Source organism: Cebus imitator, unplaced genomic scaffold (genome assembly GCF_001604975.1).
Source record: "Cebus imitator isolate Cc_AM_T3 unplaced genomic scaffold, Cebus_imitator-1.0 Scaffold61, whole genome shotgun sequence".
NCBI classification, from domain to species: Eukaryota; Metazoa; Chordata; class Mammalia; order Primates; family Cebidae; genus Cebus; species Cebus imitator.
In genome coordinates this window covers 3,614,963-3,638,641 of record NW_016107376.1, presented here as the reverse complement: position 1 = coordinate 3,638,641, position 23,679 = coordinate 3,614,963, and the positions used below count along the sequence as shown (strand labels likewise).

The 23,679-nt window shown below is 45.6% G+C and overlaps 1 protein-coding gene across 2 annotated transcripts in view; it reads right to left on the bottom strand.

Moving 5' to 3' along the window:
• Positions 1-836: 836 nt before the first annotated feature.
• Positions 837-23,679, bottom strand: part of RSU1 (Ras suppressor protein 1) — a 229,195-nt gene continuing 206,352 nt past the window's right edge. For both annotated transcript variants that reach the window (XM_017529783.2, XM_017529782.2), the window contains one exon: positions 837-1,578. In XM_017529783.2, the coding sequence (XP_017385272.1) occupies positions 1,476-1,578 (103 nt within the window). In that variant the 3' untranslated portion in view covers positions 837-1,475. The remainder of the gene's footprint in view (positions 1,579-23,679) is intronic.

Here is a 23,679-nt window from a genome sequence, read left to right as displayed (position 1 = left end):
AAAAAAAAAAAAAAAAAAAAAAAAAATTGAGGGAGAGGCAAACACAGGCTCTAGAAAAACAATATCATCAACTCTCTATCCCAAAACAGGTGATGGCACCCGGGAAGCCTCTTCCCACAGTTAAAAGTTCTATCAGGAAGTTGTCCACAGCTACAAGTTGAGACCTTGCTCTGCGGCCTCTCTGACTGAAATGCAAAGTCTGTTTCCTAATTAACTCAGAACTTTTTATTTGGTTTTGATTTTGGCTTTTTAAACACCCCAGTGGAGCACAAGTGAGAAGCTGAAAAGACACAGCAGAGAAGGGTGGGCCCCTTCTCCCAGTCCATTTGAAAAGACGTTGCATCTTCATACACCTTTCTTCTGTGCAGGTCTTCTGCAGTGGGCAACTCTTTGAGTGGGCACCAAACCTCAGCTTGCATTTATTTTCATTTTCAGACATACCACTGTTGAGACGAAGGAAAGCTGTCTGTCACAGATGTTAAACAATGGGTGGTGTAATGACTCTGCAGCTGTGGTTTCCACCCTGGGTGTGGTGTGGTGTGTGCACATTTACACAACTTCTTTGGCAACAAAGTTGCTTAGAAGGATGCTCTGATGTGAGCAGATTTTCTGCCGAGACAAAAAAACATAGTTGAGGGTTTTTTCTCTCTCCCTTTCACAGTTCTTGTCTACCAGCCCCTGGCAGAAATCACCATTTCTTCGGCGAAGGAATGCTACTTTCCAAAATCCTTTGGCAGACTCTCCTAGAGAGTTGTTTTTCTGCTTCCTAATTTAGAAAGTCTTCAAAGAAAAAAAGACAAAAAAAAAAAAAAAAAAAAAAACTTGACAAATTAATGTGAGAAGAAACGAACTGTGATATAATTTTGCATTTCTTTCATGAAAAGTTTGAGTTTATCATCTATAACCAATAAAATTGGATAAGATAATCTTGGGGAGAAAAGTAAATGAAAACATGTTGTACCCCATGATCAGACTGTTCTTTATTTCAGGTCAATAAGTAACATGTGATACAAATGCAAGATTTTATTAAAATATCATTTGTAAGTGAAATTAACATATCTTGGTGAAGGAAGAGTTTTAATGAAGCAAAATAATGAGTTATGTGCATCAACAGAAAGAGTGAAAAGTATTAACAGTGACATTTAAATGGTTACGTGACTTTAATTATTCTTTGGATAATAACCAACCTTGTGATGTCTATTCAAGAAAAGCCTGTGCCCACTATGGAATTTGCAGTTGAATAAGAGCTTTGTTCTATGCTTTTGGTAATTTAAAAGGAGCAAATGGGAACGGTTTAAAGACCTTATAACAATCTCCTACCTACCAGAAGAATCTAAAACGTAAGGTGGGAAGCATTAGAGTGAAAAGAAATACAAAAAAGGCCACACACGCATTGCGTTTGAGAGACAGAGCAAGAGAGAATGAAGTGTTGGAGAGAGAAGGTGCTGGAAGGCCACCTGATGCCAACCCCTCCCTTATCTGTTCTTGGCCGCCAGCGGTTTCCGGCTGATCTTTTTCGATTTGTCATTATTCTTCTTTGGTGGCTCTGGGTTGGCCTGCATGTGTCTGCCGTAGAGGCTGCAAAGACAGAGAAAGGAAACCATCAGATCTATTTTGCCAACACAAGATACGCTTTCATTGGAAGAGCTTTCAGGAATAGAACAATCTCCGGAAATATTCAGTAAGCCAAAGAAAACCAAAAGATCACTTGCGTGTTCTCTGGGTCATACACTGTCTGGAATATAAAATTCTCTTACACACGTATACCATGCTGTCCAACCATGGACCAGTCTCTTGGGATTTTACATTCACTGGAAGAACCAGTCAGGCCCAGCTCAGCTGTTCTGGACTGAAGTTAAAAAACTTGTGAGTGTTTGGGTTGAATGGAAGAAAAAGTGTCCATTTAGTGACAAGTGAGCATCAGGCTTGGCCCGAAAGCCCAGGAGCTGGGTGATGTGACAAAGAGCAATGGTGTCCAAATCTGCACTGGCTGCTCACCCATGATGGATGGCATGCGGCTGGCTACCACACATCAATGCCATGTTAATAAGAAGTACCGCTGATGAAATGCTGACAACATGCCCTGTAATTACGGTGGATGGCATTCAATGCACAGTGAAGCTGGCTCCATTGCTGAGAGGAGTTAACTGAACAGCAGAAGGTAATTAATCGATAATTTATGAGTGATTCTGATTAAACCAAATTAAAAGCCACCCTAAAATAAACACAGCTCAACCTTAGCTCCTTTTATTGATAGACCTGCATTTCCACGAGAGCCTGGGGGGTGTCTCAGGTCCTCTACAGCAAGGACATTACCGGGCTCCACAGCCTGTGGTTGCCCTGAACCAAGTGAAGGAGGGTTGGGACAGAGCATCACGTCTCCACCAGGCGGCCCCAGCGCCAACATCCATGCAAGGAATATACATATTCTCTGGATGCTGGTCTTGTGGGCAGTTTAGTATATACTGGCATCTGGCTATTTTTTTTTTTTTTTTTTTTTCTGAGATAGTGTCTCACTCTGTTACTCTGTCGCCCAGGCTGGAGTGCAGTGGCGTGACTTTGGCTCACTGCAACATCCACGTCCCTGGTTCAACTAGGCTTACAGGCACAAACCACCATGCCCGGCTAATTTCTTATTTTTAGGAGAGAGAGGATTTTGCCATGTTGGCCAGGCTGGTCCTGAACTCTCAGCCTCCAGTGATCTACCCGCCTTGGCCACCTAAAATGCTGGGATTACAGGTGTGAGCCACCGTGCCCAGCTGAAATACTTTTCATAGACATGGGGTCTCACTTTGTTGCCCAGGCTGGTCTTAACTCTTGGCCCCAAGCATTCCTCCTGCCTTGGCCTCCCAAAGTGTTGGTATTACAGGCATGAGCCACCCTGCCTAGCCTGCAATAGTGGTATTCTGGATGTGACATTTGCAGCAGAGGGGCAGGGCTGGCACATGGAACCGCCCTGTTGATTCTGTGACCCGACCCAGGAAAGCTGGACACTATGGTTTTGAGGGGCATGCTCTGTTCTAACTTCGCCAGTCTTCCCAGTGTCTTAGCAGTGGTACAAGCAGGTTGCATGCACAGTCTCTCTCACAGAGTGTAGAATGCAGGGTTCGGAGCTGGCCAGAGACAGACCCACGAGCCAGGGCGGGCACATGCAGCCAGGTGCTGGGACTGCTCTCCAGGAAAAGGGGAGGCCATTCTTTTGCATCAAGAAGGTTCCGTATGTCCTAGACAGAAAACATGAGAGCCTGCAAATTGGCTTTCCACTTCTCTAGAAATTAGTTTAGAGGCCTTTTTGCTGGTGTAAGGAAGACAGCAGCCCTGTTCTGCCCAGCCTGCCTGTGCCTTCTCTGAAGCCACAGGAGAAATATCTCCTTAAGATAATCTGTTCCATAAAAGCGCATTTTTCAACCTATAGGGGCTCCCCCAACCTACACTTTTAAAAGGGTCAAGTCCCCCTGAAGATGAGGCCATGGGTACCTGGGGGTCCTAGGTCCTGGGTCCCAGGTAAGAAATCAGTGGTTTAGACAGGGAGGAACCTTCAGTGGGCCCAACCTTCCCTCTGTTGCTGCCCCCAATTTCCAGAGATATCTGTATCCGAATCCTTGGAAACCTGGGAGGATGTTACCTTAAATGGCAAAAGGTGCTCTGGACATTTCGAAGTTAAGGATCACCCCGCGCTGGATGGAAAGCTCACCCCGCATCCAATGGAAGGCTCACCCCGCGCTGGACGGAAAGCTCACCCTGCATTAGCCGCATGGACCCAACCTTTGTTCTTCCTTCTGGACATCTCTCCCAGACACAACAAATAGAGGAAAAGTAGGTGCCTCCATTCTGTTCATCCTGCACGCTCCGAAACACACTTACTCCTCTAATAGCGTCTGCCCTTGTCCTGGGATGTCGATTTGCCCAGAGCCACTCGCACAACTCTCAGGGGCTTAACGCTGCAGAGGATACACCCCGGAGGGCTGGGGTCTCCGAGCTCCTCTCTCCTGGCACGAAGCAAGGGTCTGACTCTGTTCTGTGCCTTCACACAGGCACCCGTGGCCTCGGCAACTTCAGCTACACTCACAGCTTCCCTACAGCCTCAGAGAGCTTTCCTCTATTTTCTGACCTGTTTTTCACACAGAGCAAAAAAAATACATATGCACATTCTTATTCAAAGACAGTTTTCAACTTTAAGAATTCTTTTTTCTTTTTCAGGTGGAGTCTCACTGTGTTGCCCAGGCTGGAGTATGGTGGCACTATCTCAGTTCACTGCAGCCTCTGCCTCCTGAATAGCTGAAATGACAAGCGTGCACCGCCACGCCTGGCTAATGTTTGCATTTTTGGTAGAGATGGGGTTCTGCCATGTTGGCCAGGCTGGTCTCAAACTCCTGACCTCAAGTAATCTGCCCACCTTGGCCTCCCAATGTGCTGGGATTCCAGGCATGAGCCACGCACCCAGCCTCCAAAGTTTAAGAATTCTTAAAGTCAACAGAAAGATGACTCCACAGTTCATGCACATGGAAACGTAGCAATACTTATCTTGGCAATGATACGAGGTCAGCAGACGGAGAGGAGCAGTCGGAACTGAGAGGAATTGGCAAGACGCTGCTGTGTGTCATGTCTTAAATGAGGGAAGGGCCGAGGTGGGGGTGGGGGGTTCCCAGAAGGGGCGGATATTCACCTGGGCCCTGAGGATGGGAATCCAAGCAAGTGATTTCAGAAGGGGTTGCAAAAGCCACAGGGGTCTTCTCCTTTTTCGGAGAGAACTGGAATGTTTCCGTCTCTGCCTTTTTATATTCAGATCCCACTGAGTGTGTTTGAACGTCCTGCGGCTGCGAAGCAAGTCACTACACAAGGCCAGGTAGGGGCCAGTGGCTCTGAACTTCCTGTTCAAATCCTGCTTTTGATGTTTATTAGCAGTTGACTCTGGGCAAGTCATCAGCAATGTTCGCCTCCCTCTCCGTGCCTCAGTTTCTTCATCTGTAAGCTAGAGATGGCATTTGTCTTCCTTGCAGGGTGGTTTGGTAAGCCGGCCACCAAGGCACACCTACTGGAAGCAGCGAGCGAAGGCTTGTTGAAAAATAGGGCAGACGGGGCGGGGGGGGGGAGGCGCGGTTTATAGTCCAGAGTGATTAAATCCATATAATTATATGATTACCTTCCTTCTTTAGGGCTGTTTCTCCTGCAAAATAACACAGTATTTTCTATCAACGCTAAATCCCCAAACACCTCTGGAACAAAGGGTTTAATCCTCTTTGAAGAAAGCACCTGAGGCAGAGCTAAATGCATCGCCCCACTTCCTCAGTGAGTCATCGGCAGGACTGCATGACGCTGCTGTCCGCCGCAGGATCCTTTAACTCCTCCAGCTGTGTGGGCAGATGAGAGTTGGTGTTTTACTAAGCGGCCATAAGTGGCCATTTTCATGGGGACGTGGCTGTGGCTGTGGCAGTGCAGTCACAACAAGATGTAAAGTCTGGTGGCTCTGCCAGTTTATGAGCCACGGGGCCTCAAGTAAGGGTAGTGGACAGAATAAAGCCCACACCCACCGAAATAGCCACATCCAATGCCTGAAATCTGTGACTGTTAATTTACATGGCAGAGGGGACTCTGCAGCCGTGACTTAGCTAAGAACCTAGATGATCCTGTGGACTTAGGGTCATCAAAAGAGTTCTTAAAAGAAAGAGGCAGGAGGGGCCAGGAGCAGACACATCTGTAATCCCAGCACTTCAGGAGGCCAAGGCGGGAAGACTGCTTGATGCTGGGAGTTCCTAACCAGCCTGGGCAACACAAAAAGCAAAAAAAAAATTAGGCAGGTGTGGTGGAGCACACCTGCAGTCCCAGCGGCTTACTTGGGAGGCTGTGCTGGGAGTATCCATTGAGTCCGGGAGTTTGAGGCTGCAGTGAGCCATAATCACACCACTGCGCTCTAGCCTGGCAACAGGGCAAGACCCTGACTCTAACAATCAAAAAGAAAACCAGGAAAGAGGGTCAGAATGAAAGATTTGAAGACGTTACCCTGCACCCTCTGAAAATGGAGGAAGAAGCTATGAACCGAGGAACACGGTGGTCTCTCTAAACCAGAAAGGTAGGGAAGCACATCCCTCCCTAGAATCTCCTGTAGGACGCAACCTCCTGATTTCAGACTTCTGACCTTCAGAACTATCAGGTAATACATGCATTTGTTTTCAGCTACTAAGTTTTTGATAATCTGTTAGAGCATCAATAGAAAACTAACAAAGTAGGTGAACGTCTCTGGGCCTAATAGGGTGGCCTGTGAGGATTCTGCTTAATTTCAACAGGAAAAGTGAAAAGTTTCTGGGGTAACTGCTTACTAAAAAGATGGAAAAATGTAAGAAGCAAGATTCAGATAGGCAAGGTGTGCAAAGGAAAAATGAGTGCTATTTCTACCAGAGGAAGTGAAAGCAGGTTTGCAAACTGTCTTCTTGCTACTATGAACTGGCTGGTCCCTGTTCCCCCGTCCTCTGAAGCTATCCCTGGTGGCCTGTGTTTTGCATGTACCTGGGTTTAATTTTTTTAAATTATACTTTAAGTTCTGGGGTACATGTGCAGAACGTGCAAGTTTGTTACATAGGTATACACGTGCCATGGTGGTTTGCTGCATCCATCACCCTGTCACCTATATTAGGTATTTCTCCTAATGCTATCCCTCTCCTAGCCCCCCACCGCCCTACAGGCCTGGTGTGTGATGTTCCCCTCCCTGTGTCTGTGTGTTCTCATTGTTCAACACCCACTTATGAGTGAGAACATGTAGTGTTTTCTGTTCTTGTGTCAGTTTGCTGAGAATGATGGTTTTCAGCTTCATCCATGTCCCTGCAAAGGACATGAACTCATCCTTTTTTATGGCTGCATAGTATTCCATGGTATATATGTGTCACATTTTCTTTACCTGGACTGAATTTATAGCAGTGACTGCGGGATGACAGAGAACAATCAGTGACATTGAAAGACATCTTACTCTTTGCAGTTCCTATGAGGCCAAAGTGTACCATACCATGCAAGGCACACAAAAATTTCTGTCCTCCTGACCGCTCATGACTTGCCCTTTTCCCCCCAGGGCCTTGCTGAACACAGCTTCTCCACCTCCTGCACCTGGGAAACCCCAGCCATCCCTCAGACCCTAACACCACTGTCCCATCGCAGACAGCAGGTGCCCTCAGGGACACCGAAGCTCGCTGCTCATGTGGCACCCGTCTGGCTCCCGGCACTGTGGCTTCCTGGACAACAGTCCCTGGGATTGACAATCACCTCTGCCTTCTGCACCATGCTCGGCCCCAAATGTCATGTGTCCTTGGGAACCTCACTCACCGCAGTCTGATGTCCCCATCTGCAAAAAGATGAAGATTCCCAGCTACCATGGAGGGCTTTGGCGAAGATTCAATTAGGGGAATGCTCTTGTCCACTGGGGTCCATGGGACACACGGTGGGCATTTCAGAATGACAGCTGCCACCTCTAACCTCTCAGGAAGCTCCTCTGATGCGTCCTACGAGGCCAGCTCCTTCCGCCTCTTGCAGGCTGCTACCGCGCCCTCACACAGCCCAGAATCTGCACTGCCAGACTGTACTTTTGGTGCCAATCTTTTGGGGACAGCTTTGGTGGGCACCGCCACTTGGCTATGCCAGCTGGAGAGCGTATAAAGGGAGCCTGGCGCAAGGTCACCCATTGGGCTGCAGTGGCTGGTGGGCAAAATGCTCAGCCCAGGAAGTGGTGGAAACCTTTGGTCATGGAGTCCTAGAAATCTCTCCCCTGAGCCCCAGGGTTGGGAGAGGAGAACAGGGAGATAAATAAGAAGTGAGAAAAAAAACTAAGAGCGCTCCAAAGTGACACGAGACGATCAATTGCTCTTGAGAGTCTGATGAACATGCTTCTGTTGCCAAAGATGGTTTCAAAGATGTGATGCCTGCGATGCGCTCAGCGGTGGGAGATGTCACTAGGCTGTCCATCTCACTGTGAAGCCCAGAGGCCTACGTGGGAGTGGGCCCTGCTCGGAGCAGCCACTCCAGGAACCCCTGCTGAAGCCCGGCTATAGAAGGATCGTGAGGAAAAGATCCTGGAGACTGCGTGGGTCGGCAGGCCGGTGAGTTTGGCCACATCCTGTTAAAACAGGCTCCAGACGGGCTGCTTCAAGCTCCGTGCAACTGACCACTACTGCCTATGGACAGCTGAGATCACACAGCAAAAAAATTCCAGTCCACTGTTCTCAGAATAAATTTTGCAACTTTTTTTTATCAAGCAGTATGTATTATGCATGATTTTCTATTACTGATGTGGAATTTTTTTTTTTTTTTTTTTNACAGGTCCTGCTCTCTCACCCAGGCTGGAATGCAGTGGCATGATCACAGCTCACTGCAGCACTGACCTTCGGGCTCAAGTGATCCTCCCGCCTCAGCCTCGCAAGTAGCTGGGACTACAGGTGCGGATCACCATGTCCAGCTTATGTTAAAATCTTACTTAAAGATGGGGTCTCACTATATTGCTAGGCCGGTGTTTCGAACTCTGGGGCTCAAACAGTCCTCTCATTTCAGCCTCCCAAAGTGCTGGGATCACAGGCGTCAGCCACTGTGGCTGATATGTGGGTTTTATTTAATATGGGCATGTTCATTTTTGGAAAAACTACTGAGTCTTATGCCAGATCCAAGGGTCTTACATCCCTTTGCTGCGGCAGCAAGGAAGACCCCGCTGAGGCATCTGTTCCTAAAATGTCCTCGGTTGGCGCTAGGATGTCATCCTGGTTCTTCTTTTCTCTCCGGACACCTCTTTGGTCCTTGTATCTCTTGGTGTTCTCCTCCCTAGAAAGACCATCTAATTTTATAACTTTAATGATTGTCTCTGAGCAGCCTCCCTCCAAGTCCCCATACTCTTCAGCCCACTGGGCCACTTTGGCTATCAAACCCCAAAAGGCAGGGAAGAGTCCCTCACCCCCCCATCCACCGGTCTGTCCCTCCACATCTCCAGAACTTCAGGAGAGAATGCTGAAGTCATTTTGACATTCTCCTATTTTTTTTTTTTTTTTGTCACCATATTAATCAGATCTGATAGAAATTTCATTTGTTCTACAGTGGAGTTCTTAGCCTAGGACCCCAGAAGCATCTGAAACTCTAAAGCTGTACGTGTATATTTCAGCAGAAAGGGACTACGGCTTCCATCAGCTCCTTAAAAGGCCCACAACTCATTAATTAGCTGTTTTAAGGCACCTCGTTTATTTCCATCATCCATTTCTTTTTTCTCCTACTTTAATCAGGCCAAGTCACATGGCCACTCAATTATTACAATGGTTCCCTTCTTGGTCTTCCTGATGCAGGTGACTTCCCTTCCCAGTGGGTCCTACAGATGATAGCAGAACAACTCTCCCTGGTACATGCATGGAAAACAGCAACGACTGGCCCCTGGATTGGGTCCCTAGCCTGGCACAGAGCAGCCACAGCGCATGCGGCTGGGGGACCTGACTCGCCCAAAGTCGCCTCTCTCTGTGTACTAACAGGCATGTGCAAGGTAAGGCTGGGCTTGAGGCAGGCAGGGCAGAGTGCAGGAAAGAAGAGTGTGTGTGAGTTCTGCCATTTGAATAGCCTTGCAGTCCTCTATCTTTCCAGAACGTCTGCCATCTGAACTGGAAAAGGGTAGTATTCGTCCATTATCTCTCTGGCAGGTGCATGGGTAATCAGTTTTGGGTTCACTGAAGTATTCTGGAAAATGAAAAAGGGGCTAAATGAATCCAAGGCCTGAGATGAGCCTCTCCTGACAGGCAGCATTCCTTTTGGCCTGTTTTGGTTGCTTGTCTGTGTTATTACGGCCAGAAGTGCCTGCTTAGGTCCCCTCTGCAACTGAGATCTCATCCATCCGTATTTTGAGGCCTTGAGGACTTTCACAGCTTCCTCCTCCCCTTCTCCTTTCTGCCATCACAAAGCCCTATGGGATGTATCAGGATCTCATCACTAAGTCCTTGATGATACATAAAGTGACTCCTGACCCTGGCGTGTTATCTCAAAACATCTGCAGAGTACAGGGATCATAGCACATTTCCAATGCAGCTAACGCACATTCATTGTTTGCTTTCGCAACCACCCAGCGAGGATCCTCCTATTACGATCGTTACTGGTCAGATGAGGAAACTGAGGCTTAGAAGCTTGAGGCTCTGTTAAGCCCAGGCAATGACTACAAAGTTCAAACTCTTAAAGCACTAAGTTATCTCATCATCTCCCATCTGGGTTTTGTTTTCCTAAGAAGTCTATCATTTTCTGCAGGGCAGGGAGTGCAGGCTTCTTTTGTAGTCTATACACTCCAGGCACTGCTAGAAACACATTGTGTGCTGTGTAAATATTGTCTTTCAGAATGCCAGGTATATGAGAGGTGCAATATGCTGTTCTGAAGTCGTTTGCTCGTGTCATATGTATCCCTACTGTTGTTTTGGGTGTTTCCATGGAAAGTCCTCATACAGACCAAGAAAAGAACCAATTTGAAAATCTCAGGATATGGCCACTGAAAATAATGGAGAGAAATAATTTTGCTTCTAATCTGTAATCTTCTGGTAGGATGCTAAATTTAAAATCTCCGCAAATAGATCTGTGGACAAAGTGTGAAGCTGAGATTATTAATAAGAACTTGCAATAGCTTTATTTATCCTCTCTGGCAGCTATGAGGGGCTGGTGACAGAACCTGAGCACGTAAATTGCTGAGCCCTAAAGAAAAAAAAAATTAACAGTTACCCTAATTCCTGTGAGAAGTCTCATTAATTCAAAAGGAAACTATTTTTTTTGAGATCAAGCCTCCGAGAATGGTTCCGTGCAGTTGAGGAACGACAGCGTATGTCTGTCACATTCCTCTCCATTATAACCTGCTTTCTGTTCCCAACACAGTGGAGAAAGAAAGTATAAACATGCATGTGCAAATGGTATCTATATAAACAGCCAAAAGGAATCTGTAGTTGGCTTAACACAGATAACAAGCTATATGAAAAACAGGCTATAAGATATCATGCAGATTTCAAAACACCCATACATTCTAGACTCACGATCTGCCCCACTAGAGGGGAGAAATGAGGACTCTGGCAGAGCAAAACTAACAATATCATGCACAAAAGATACTCATTAAACTTCATCATCCTGTCTACTCTAATGATGCTTTTACTTAATAAAAATTCCCGGAGCAGTTGCAAGGATATTAGGCAAGGTCTTTGGTTATGTATCAGAGGTCCAAGCTGTCACCGGCAAGCATGCAGTTCAGGAGGTATGTTCCCTGGGGAAGGAGCTTTCACGGAATACATGCAGAGAAAAATCAATAACTGCAACTAGCCTCCTTGCTTAAGCATTTAAGAAAATAGGTAATTCTTTTAAATTAAACTGCAAAGTGCTAAATGTTGCAATTTCCAGAATAAACTTAGAGGCAAAAGGAAATCAGTTCAAGGGCACTGGTAAGTTTTCCAAACAAGCTCCTTCCCTGATAGACTTCATACCTGGAGTGGGTTTCTTTTACTTATAAAAAGAATTATTTCCTACTTGGCAACTGCAGAGATTAAAAAGAGACATTCCACTGTATATGTCCGTATGTGCTTGTCACATGACAGACAAACCCATTCGTAAATATAAGGAAGTTAGGAATTATTTTTATATGGGCATTTACCCATTTAACAAATGACTCGTCAAAAACACTATTGTGAAAATCCACTAACTTGAACCTAGCTCTTAAAGCCTAAACAGTCATTACCTAATGGACCTCTTTAAACGGCTAGCTGGATGATACGATGCAGTCGCCAATTACCACTTTGGTCCACATTAACATACCCCGCTTCAGATTTCATGCCCTGCCAATACAGACTTGGCTGGGGATGACTCTGGTTGCATCAAGAGTGAGGCACCACCCCGAAACTTGAATGTATGGGGAAATGAGATTTCCCCGTGTGTTCAGTGATAAAAATCAACACAGATTAGACCAAAGCAGAAACAGGCAAAGTCATCCAAAATAACACCAGTGTAATTCCCAGACCAGCAGTAGCAACCGAGCTGGAGAGAGAACCTGCCCATCAGAGTCAGTACTGAAAACAGGGGAAATGCAGGCAGTGCGGACCAGCAGCTGAGAGGTCTGTGGATGGCGGGCGGGACTGTGTGTCTCGAAGGAAGCACAGAAAACAAACATGGCATTGCCCCCTATGCACAACCCATACCTGCCTCGTCCAGCCTGTGGCCAGCTCCCTTCCCTGTCTTCTGCCACAACCCTCCACAACTCTGATCCTGGCCCCTGAGGGCCTTCTGTTTGCCATTGCTACTCACTCTGGCTGCAATGCTCGTCTTGGGGTCTCCCTGAGACAGGTGCTACTACCATTCCCATTTGACAAGTGGGGAAACAGAGGCACCGAGTTTAAATACGGTGTTGTGAAGGCAGGAGTTGAGTCCAGGGTCTGGCTGTGCTTCTTGGTGTTACTGTAAACATGACTCAGGCCCGTCAGGGTGTCCTGTCACCCTGGGCATCGTACGTGCTTCGCACACAAGCATGGGGCCAAGGGGAGCCAATGAGAACAACAGACCTTGCATGGAGCTCAAACTGTGGGGGAAGAAAAGTCCTTCTTTTTTGTTTTACTTGAAGCAGCAGTGACAGGCCCAGATCTGCAGGGACCCTGTCCTAGCGCTGTGGCCAGACAGCCTGCCTGGGAGAGAAACCAGTAGATAAAGCAGAAGTGAAGGACAGAGAGAGCCTGGGCCCAAGGATGTTGTATGGGTCCCCATGCCTAAAGTCAGCTGTATTGCCAGATGATTTTTAGTATAAAATCAAATCATCCTCCTCCCTCTTAGGCCTTGTGTTCCGTGCAATCAAAGCAATGCTGAGTTCCAAGTAACACAACATCACCCGGTCTACTGCAGCCGTGCATCCCCTAGCCAGGTGCTTTCCATCTTCGACTATGTTCATTACCATCATACCACTCATCACAGTGGAGTTATTCATTTGATGTCTGCTTCCTGCCACCTCTGGTTCACTCCTAGAACACAGAACCTTATCTGTCTTGTTCAGTGTCTCTGCGACACACTAGAAATGTTTGTTGATTGACTGAATGAAAGTGTGTACAGCTGCACTTATTAGGAATTATTACAAGTATCCAAATCCATGGATCCCAAATGGATCCCTGGACAAGGATTAGGCCTAAATCATTTTTGTTTCTCCAGTTCCTGGTGCCTCGTACACAATTGTCACCCCAAAAAAGATGGACTAACTCAACTTCTGAGCCAAGGATCATTTCCCGATGTCCTCAATTCCACGCTCGTCAGGTGACTACCATCAGCTTCCCGCTTGGAGCTGTGTACTGAAGGGCTGTGTGCGGTGCAGACCAAGGCAAGTGGTCCCATCTTTGGGAGTAGTTATCCTCTGTTGTGAAATTCCGGTTCCTCCAACAGTTTCTTAGGTGTTTTCCTCAGTTTGAGGCAGTGTTTCATTTTTCTTTTCTTTTTGAGACAGGGTCTCACTCTGTTGGCCAGGCTGGAGTGCAGTGGTGCGATCACGGCTCACTGCAGCCTTCAACTCTTGGGCTCAAGTGATCCTCCTATCTCAGCCTCCTCAGTAGCTGGGACTATGAGCAGGTGTCACCACGCCTGGCTAATTTTTTTTTTATAGTAGAGAGGGGGGTCTCACTATGTTGCCCAGGCTGGTCTTAAACACCTGGCTTCAAGCAGTCCTCCTGCCTCAGCCTCCCAAAGAATTGGGATTACAGGCATGCCTGGCCAGCTTGCAGGGCTTTTAATGCTAAAGGCTAAACCAGGTAGTCGTAAAGGTCCTGCAGCGCCGCTTTGTGAGGCCTCTAGGGAGCCAGGCCATTGTCTTCTGGTGGCTACGATACCGTAACCAGGGGGTTCTAGTAAATTCCTTTAAGGTACAAAGGACTTTTATAAAATGTTATTTATGAAAGAGAATTCAGTTAAAATGAACATTATATATATTTTATTTTTTAACTTTATTTTTATAGATGGGATCTTGCTGTGTTGCCTAGGTTAGTCTCAAATTTCTGGCCTCAAGTGATCTCAGCCTCATGAGTAGCTGGAATGACAGGTCCAAGTCACCAGGCCCAGCTAACATTAACATAAAACTAGTGCTTTCTTCCCTTGCTGTTGGAAAAAATCAGAATGCATTTTTATCATCATGGAAGGGTTAGAGTCTGAATGGCCACATAAGGGTCGTTCATGACCTCTGAAGTCATTAGGCTGGTGACAGCCAGGGCAGGACTTCTGCAGCGTGTGCACAGGAAGCTTCTCTAAGTCTTAAGCAGTATCAGGTGAAGGAAGCCACGTGGGGCACACATTGTCCTGTGGCTGTAGATGCAGGTGGCATTACAAACACAGACCTGGTGTCCCATCACAAGGAATGCCAGCATCTGGAGAGAAGCCTTTGCTTTGTCGCATTTTTGTGATAAGGACAAAGAGTAAAAGCATCCGTGGTCGTATTAGTACCATTACTGATGTTCCTCCTCCTCTCCCTATTTGTGGCTATTTTGGCCGTCTGCTTTTGGCACTGTCCCTCTCTCTGTTTCTCTCCACCCTGGTGACTTGATGATTTCACCACAGCAGGTGACATGAGTCCATGTGGTATCGTTTGCATCTGTGTTCCCACTGAATCCCATGTGGAATTGTAGTCCTCAGTGTTGCAGGTGGTTGGATCACAGGGGTGGTTTCCCATGAATGGTTCAGCACTGTTCCCTTGGTGCTGCTCTCGTGATAGTGAGTTCTCGCGAGATTTGGTTGTTGAAAAGCATGTAGCATTGACTCCCTTTGCGCAGTTTGATTTTGGCTCTGCCATGTGGTATGCCTGCCCCCTTCGCCTTCCACCATGATTCTAAGTTTCCTGAGGTCTCCCCAGAAGCAGAAGCCACCATACTTCCTGTACCTCCTGCAGAACCATGAGCCAGTTAAACCTCTTTTGTGTATAAATTACCCAGTCTCAGGTATGTCTCTGTAGCCGTGTGAAAATGGAGTAATATACCGTGTCAGTGGAAAGCAGGACATCACATTCAATCAACGTTCAGGCCTATAGGTTTCAGAGTGCAGGGCAAAGAATGGTGAATTGGAATTCAGAAGGCTTTAGAATTAATCCACTAGCAGGGTGATCTGTGTTTCTCCCAACAGAAAATGAGGTGTCTGGATTTAAACAGCGGTGGTAACTCTCCAGCGTGAGCACTGCTACCCCGCATTTGTCACACACTGAGCAGGCGCTCTGTTGGAATGAGCCAGAACTCACTAAGGTAAAGAGCTTCAGGCAAAGGATTCAACTTGCTCAGGGTTGGGCATCTGAATGGAACTTACATGCTTTGCCCAGGAACCCTGTAGAGCACATCACTTCAACATTCACATATTTAACCCGTAACCATATCATGTTATGTGAAACTCTACAGGGCTTGTACCTCTAAGATTCCTTCTGTGCTCTGGTTAGATTATGGCATGATAATCTATGATTATCATGAGGTTTTTTTTTTTTTTTTTTTTTGAGACAGAGTCTTGCTGTGACCTAGGCTGGAGGGCAGTGGTGTGATATCAGCTCACTGCAACCTCCACTCCCAGCTCAAAGTTTTGCATTTCTTGTAGAGAGGTGGTTTTGCCTTGTTGCTCAGGCTGGTCTTGAATTCTTGGACACAAGCCATCCACCCGCCTTGACTTCCCAAAGTGCTAGAATTACAGACATAAGCCACCACGCCCGGCCAGTACCTTGAGATTTTAGACAGCATTGTAACATCTTCCCCTCCTCCATCATCCATGGATTTTTTTGGAAGGTGAATCACGTTCCACTTATGGAGCAGGCCAGGTGCGATGGCTCATACCTCCTGTAATCCCAGCACTTTAGGAGGCTGAGGCAGGAGGATTGTTTGAGCCCAGGAGGTCAAGATCAGCCTGGGAAACATAGCAATACCCCATGTCTACTTAAAAACAAAACAAATAGAGTCATATTTTAAAAATCCTTAGGAATCAAAGTCAGAGAACACCCAGCTACCTACTACCTACTTGTGCTTTATCCAGGAGGCTCTCACCAGGTGGGCTTTAGGCAGAATAAGTTCAGAGAAACTGCACCTGGCACCTTTCTCCACTTCCCTGGCAAAGACAAACTTCCTCATGTAAGCTGTGTTCTCTTTGAAGTGGCAAATCCTATCCCAAAACACAGCATCTCAAGTGGGTCTGTTTCTCCTCCATCTGGATGCTTATCTTTGAACTACTGCCCAGTGATAGGGAGGAGCCCAGCTTTGTGGGCAAGGGAACGTGCTTGTGTGCAGAAAGAAACAAGTGGTATTTGGGAGCAAGCCAACATCTATCAAAGGGATAATGGAGAAGGCATCTCTGAGAGCTCGACATGAGATGAGGCTTTGAATCCATCCTTGTCACTTTCACATTTCTGAGTTTTTTGTAAAAAAACAAATTCCCGAAAAAGAATGAAACCATGCAGCCCTGGGTACATTCAGCAGACTTAATAATTGTCATCCATTTCCTCCTAGTTTAGGGGCAGGGTCTTGATGTGTTGCCCTGGCTGGGGTGGGATCATAGCTCACGGCAGCCTCAAACTCCTGGGCTCATGTGATCCTCCTGTCTCGGCTTCCCAAGTGCTGGGACTACAGGTGCACATCATCATGCCTGGCTAATTTTTAAATATTTTGTAGGGGTGGGGTCTCATTATATTGCCGAGGCCAATCTGGAACTCCTGGCCTCAAGCGATCCTCCCGCCTTGGCCTCAGATGTCCTCCTGCTTAGACCTTCTGGGATTACAGGTGCGAGCCACGGTGCCCAGCCTAAAATCAGATTTTTAAGAGTCTCAGCAAAATTTATGGTCTGCAAGTACAAAAAGTTTACAAATGAAGATGTCTGTGGTTTAAGGTTGATGTTAAAAATGATCTATGAGAAGATTCCCTGCATCAGCAAGGAACTGGGTGGGAAGCCTTGCCGAGGAGCTGCCTCTGGCTGGGCCAGAGCCTTAGCCGCTTAATGCCCCAAACGGGCCTCGTAGGCTGCAAGCAAAACTGTGGCTGTGGGTGGGGAGGGAAAAGCCGAAGCTTGTCATAACAGCCCCTTGCATCCAAGAATCCCAAGTGTTTCGTCGAAGAATCTCACCCACAAAACACCCCTGGAAGGTGCTAGAGATTGCTAAATACAGCTGGTGAGAGCGAGGTGGAAGTAAAAGTGTGGGGCGGAGATGCCAGAGGAGCAGGTGTCTGCAAAGCAAAGCACCTCCCAGGCCCCGTACGATGACACTGGACGGAACATTCCAAAGGAACGTGTGCACTCCCGTTATTTTCAGACATCCACACACCATGTTCCGTAACAATGGACTCCTACTGCCCCAACAGCGTTCTCATGGAAAAGTATTCTTCACTGAACAACCGTCATCCAAGAAGATTTCTGGCCAAAGTATCTCCCCCAAAAGGCAAAACAAGCCCTCTTTTATTTAGTAGCATTTGCTGCACTGAATACCTCCAGCGAGTTAACTTCTCTGCTCATAAGCTGTTTCTAAAATCTTCTTAAACACACATTAGTACGTCCAATTTGCAGAGACACATTCCACATTCCACATATTTCTACAGAATAGCTCTGTCCAAAATATAATTTGAGCCACGAATGTAGCTTTAAATTTTCTCATAGCCACATTATAACAGGACTGGATGGAATTCATTTTAATGCCATATTTTATTTAACCCCATATAGCCAAAATATCATTTCAGCATATCAATTTAAACATGATTCATGATCTATGTTAGCTGTAATTGGAATAATGAATAATTAATTTACTAAATTACATAAATTTAACCATTTTTTTAAGTACCATGTCTTGGAACTCTGGTGAGGATTTTAGACTTTGAGGACACTCTCGGACAAGTTACCAATCAAGAGATCAAGAGCCACCTGCAGGCCGGGCACAGTGGCTCAAGCCTCTAATCCCAGCACTTTGGGAGGTGGGGAGATCACCTGAAGACAGGAGTTCGAGATCAGCCTGTCCAACATGGAGAAACCCTGTCTCTACTAAAAATACAAAATTAGCCAGGCGTGGTGGTGTATGCCTGTAATCCCAGCTACTTGAGAGGCTAAGGCAAAAGAACTGCTTGAACCTGGAGGTGGAGGTTGCGTGAGCCGAGATTGCACCACTGCACTCCAGCCTGGGCAACAGGAGTGAAACCGCCTCTAAAAAGCCACTGCGCTACTGCACAGCAGATACAGACAATCTGCATATGAATATGGTGGAGTTGAGCCGGCTTCTTGTACTTCGATGAAAAACATTTTAAAGGCTGGTGGACCCTCTCCTGTCATCCTGGCACTTGGTTATTTTAGTACTTTAGAACAGGGGTGGCCAACCCTTGGGCTGTGGACTGGTACCTCTGCAGCCTGTTAGGAACTGGGCCACACAGTAGGGGGTGAGTGGTGGGTGGGGAAACAAGGCTTCATCTTTATTTACAGCCGCTCCCTACTGCTCATGCTGCCACCTGAGCTCCACCTCCTCTTCGATCAGCAGTGACAGTAGATTCTCATAGGAGCATGAAACCTATTGTGAGCTGTGCATGTGAGGGATCTAGGTTGTGTGTTCCTTATGATAATCTAATGCCTGATGATCTGTCACTGTCTCCTAACACCCCCCAATGGGGCTGTCTAGTTGCAGGAAAATAAGCTCAAGGTTCCTAGTGACTCTGCATTACGGTGTAGTACCACATAATTATTTCATTATATACTACAGTGTAATAATACTAGAAATGAAGTGCGCTATAAATGCAATGCGCTTGAAGCATCCTGAAACCATCTGCCCCCAAACCTGCCAGTCCATGGGAAAACTGTCTTACACAAAACCAGGCCCTGGTGCCAAAAAGGCTGGGGAGCTGCTGGTTTAGAGTAAGGAAGAATACACACACACAGACGGACACATACACAGAGGAAACCTGTTAGAGTCCCACTTACCTAGAGATTTTCCCAATATCCTTAATTATTTGTAATAGTTAAAATATTGGAAAGCTTTTTAGGCCAAAGTGAGTAACTCCGAAGCCCATGAATGCTACTTGGTTGGGGGAAATACACTGAGTGCCTAACTCTTCCCCCAAAGCACAAAAACATAAAAGCAGTTTTAGGAGCCAAAGGTCCCCAGTGCCCAGCAGGCTAGGGTACCTTATCCAAGAGGGCCTCCCTGGGGGCTGAGGCAGCAGTGGCTACAGGCCAGGTGCATTTGTGAGTTTGCCATTTCCCGAGTGGGCCAGACTTCCTCACGCAGCCATCTCCTCCTAGAGTGGACATGCTATGTCTAGCCTCTGGCCCATCAGGCTCCTCTATCCTCTGTCAGCTCTGACCTCTGGGCACATTGCCAGGGAAGAGGGGCTGCAGAGAGGTCTCCAGAACAGGCTATAGTGGCCAGGGAGAGGGATGTCCCAATCAGGCTTTTATAAACAGGAGACAAACATGAAATCCCCTGGTTATAAACGGACTAATTGTATTTTTAACTTCCCCACTCTTAATTGAGGTACTTTTCCCCCCATAAAATTTAGAAATATACAACTGAAAACTAAAGAAAAGGTTAGGTCTGAAGAAGCTACTAGTGCATTCCCATAGAGGTCTTCATTATTCTTTTGAAATTTGTTTCTAAATACCACTTTGTTTCTTTCCCTGCAAGAAGACAGCCCCTTACCCACTGGCCTCTTTGTGTTCCCTTGCTCTGCTTGTAACTCCCATAGAATGAGAGCTGCCATGGGTACCTCCAGCTAATAGCCACAGTAAACCCTTTCTCATGGGAGATACCTGTGTAGAGTTAACTTCTACAACACACAGCAAGCAAGGCTGGTATGACTCATGGATATTGGTTGAAAGCAAGGGTTCTGGACAGACTTACTACCCAGGCTGCTTTTCCAGAGACAGAATGAATATGAATGAATCTCTCTTTATGTTCAGCACCCATGTGGAAGTTAGAATGTACAGCAGACTGGTAGAAATGACTCTGAAATTCCTTAGTGGTTCCTGGCAGCTGGGTACCCTTGAACAAGTTACCTAACCTCTCTGAGAGTGCCTTCTCCTCTGTAAAATAGGACTGATAATAATAGCACATAGCTCATAGAGTTGTTGGGAGGACAACATAACATGAATACTGAGTGCTCAGCAGGTATCAAACAGGTGCTCAATAAACCAAGGTAATGCCACAGTGTGCTCAGAACTGGGGCTGTCCATTCTAATATGATTGAAGGACAGAGTTGCAACCTGCCATATGGTTGTGTGCCCAAAGTTTTAGACAAAACACAGTTTCTTTCCAAAAGAGAGATTTTTTTTTTAAATGTTGCAATATGTATGCTTGAGGAAAATAGCAAATGGCAGAGAACATAAGGAGGAGGCCTTGGCTATGAAACTACCAACAAGTTTAGTCACTTTCGGAGCCTGGTCTCCACTGAATAGAACACATGACCATGCCAGTCAATGCCAAAGATAAGTCACCAAGATTCTTTCTGCCTGGAAGAAGGTGCAGTCTTTCTGCTCTGTCCCTGGTCCTGAACAGGCAGCTCACTAGGACTAATTGAAAACATGAATAAGGGTACTGAGTACATCTTCAGTCCTCCTATGGCTGCAGCTCTCCCATTCACAGGCTAGGCTCTTCTCGAATCTATTCAGATGGGAACCATATTATGTAAGAGTCAATAATCTGTGGTAACTCTGCAGTGAAAATGTCATTTGTTGTAATGAACTCTGATCATAAGTTAAGCCCCTAGCTATTCTCTCTGTTATTTTTCATTATACTGTTCCTTGCTCTGTTATATTTCAGGAGTACTTAGGGAATTCATCCAGCTATGTTAGCTAGTCAGCTCTTCGTTACCCAGATTAGATTTTGCTAAGATGCAACGGAGCAATTTGCAAACACACTGATTCTTAAGGAAATGCATCAGACGCTGCTTACATGTTCTCCTCTCCTGATGCCAGCAGGCAACCTTCCCCCATCCCCTTCTCTCTGGTTATGTGTCCCCTTAATTTGCTATTTTCCTCTGCACTCATATTCCACTCAGTTCACAGTACGGTTCTCCAGTCCCAAATCCGAGAGAGCATTAACAATACGTTTCCGGGTATTTTTTCCACCAGTGATAACTCTTTGTTCAATTCAACAACAAGAATAACGTTTCCAAAATCATCATCGCCTCACCCCCAGCTCCCTCTTTCAAACACCACTCTGCTTACATTACAGTTATTCCCCCTCTGGCTGCTTTAAAGGACACAAACTCCAAAAGGCACACCAGCGAGGCAAAGCTGGAACTCTTCCATTAAAAAAAAAAAAAGTCAATATGAAAAATTCATTTTGCAAGTTGTATATTAAGTATGAGAGTGGGATTTCCATGTGTCTCTGTGCTTTCTGCTCCTGTGATTGCTTGTAAGCAGGCTCTGGGTCTCCACAGAGACCACCTTTCTACCACGCCTTAGTCGTCACAACCAGCACAAGAGTTCAGAGACTGTGTGGGTTCACGCCGACAGTCAGCACCCTGGTCGGAAACACCAGTTGGCTTCATCCCAGCCCCATCCAAGCCTGGGCATCTTTCATTTTGATTGGACTACTAGCTTTGATCCTGATTGCCACTCTGCTGGAGAATGAAAGATTAAGAAAATGACACCTGCAGGCACCAAGGATCTGGGCTTGCCACCGTGGTTACGATTTTAGGGCAGACTTGGCTGGGAATGTTTCCTTTTCAGGGAAATCTAGCTCAATGAACTGAAATGTATTCAGACAGGCATGCTGCAGTAATGCTATATTCTCTGTTACTATACTTTCCTCCTGATACACATCAGAGAAAAGCTGAGAAGAAACTTTTATTAAAATGTCTACAGCTCTTTAAAAAACATACATAAAATCTTTTCCCCACTCATGACACTGTGCTTCTGGTGAGTGCAGAAGACTACTGATGGATGTGAGGATCACGTGTATTGAAAAAATAGACAAGACAATCTCATATCAGGCCATATTCCTTGGGGATTTGAGGTTACAAGGAAAAACTAGTGGGTTGGATTCAGGGGGACTCGCAGGGATGGTGGACACAGAATTTAGGCCATAAAAAAAAGTTCAAAATATGGATAAGGAATAATGTTAGTGCTGAGATAGGCCGGATAACACTAACATTTAGGAACAAGAAGTACAAAGTAGGTAAGCGAAGCTCCCCCGTACTAAATGGAAAGAAACATGCTTAGCAGTTAATTCACCAATATCTCAATTTCAAATTAGGTATAACATACAAAAACTGTAAACAAGCAAAATAATCTGAAAATGTTATAGATGTTAAATCAAGAACCAGTGAGTACATGTTCTCACTTACTTGTGGGATCCAAAAATCAAACCAATTGAACTCATGGAGGCAGAGTAGAAGGATGGTTACCGGAGGCTGGGAGGGAAGTAGTGATTGATTACAAAGAAAAAATCAACAGAATGAGCCAGACTTAGCATTTGGTGAATAATTAAATTATTGACTATAGTCCCACCACCACAAGGGAACTATAGTCAATAATAATTTAATTGTACACTTAAAAATAACTAAAAGAATATCATTAGATTGTTTGTAACAAGGATAAATGCTTGATAGGATGGATACCCAATAGGTCATGCTGTGACTATGACACATTGCATGCCTGTGCCACAGTATCTCATATTCCCCATAAATATATACACCTACTGTGCACCCACAAAAATTAAAAATAAGCTTTTAAAAGAAGAAACAGCCACTTTTAATATGCACCAGAAGCCAAAAAGAAAGCTCCTTAGATGAGAGACAATAAATAGACTTACCCCAAATTCAAGAGCAATCGCTAAAGAATAAATCACCATGCAGAGCCACAGACGCAGGAATCCTGAACTGGTCTGAGCCTTACTTTACTCATATCCAAATTGGGCATTCCCTGCCTTACAAGAGCTCCTGAAGGAGGCACTGAATATGGAAAGGAAAAACCAGTACCAGCCACTGCAAAAACACACCACAATATATAGATAAAGGACACTAAGAAGAAACTGCATCAACTAATGTGCAAAATCACCAGCTAGCATTATGATGATAGGATCAGATTCCCATATAACAATATTAGCCTTAAATGTAAGTAGGCTAAATGCCCCAACTAAAACATACAGACTGAGAAATTGGATAAAGAGTCAAGACCCATTCATGTGCTGTATTCAAGGGAGCCATCTCATGTGCAAAGGCGCACATAGGCTCAAAATAAAGGGATTGAGGAATATTTACCAAGCAAATGGAAAGCAAAAACAAAGCAGGAGTTGCAATCCTAGTGTCTGATGAAACACACTTTAACAAAGATCGAAAAAGACAAAGAAGGGCATTACATAATGTAGAGGGATCAATGCAACAAGAAGAGCTAACTGTCCTAAATTTGTATGCACTGAATACAGGAGCACCCAGAGTCATAAGACAAGTTCTGAGAGACCTACAAACAGACTTAGACTCCCACACAATAATAGCAGGAGACTTTAACACCCCACTGTCAATATTAAATCAACAAAACAAGAAATTAACTAGGATATTCAGCACTTGAACTCAGCTCTGTATTAAGTGCACCTAATAGACAGCTACAGAATTCTCCATACTAAATCAATAGAATATACATTCTTCTCAGTGCCACATGGCAGTTATTCTAAAATTGACCACATAATTGGACATAAAACACTTCTCAGCAAATGCAAAGGAATGGAAATCTTGACAGTCTCTCTGACCACAGTGCAGTCAA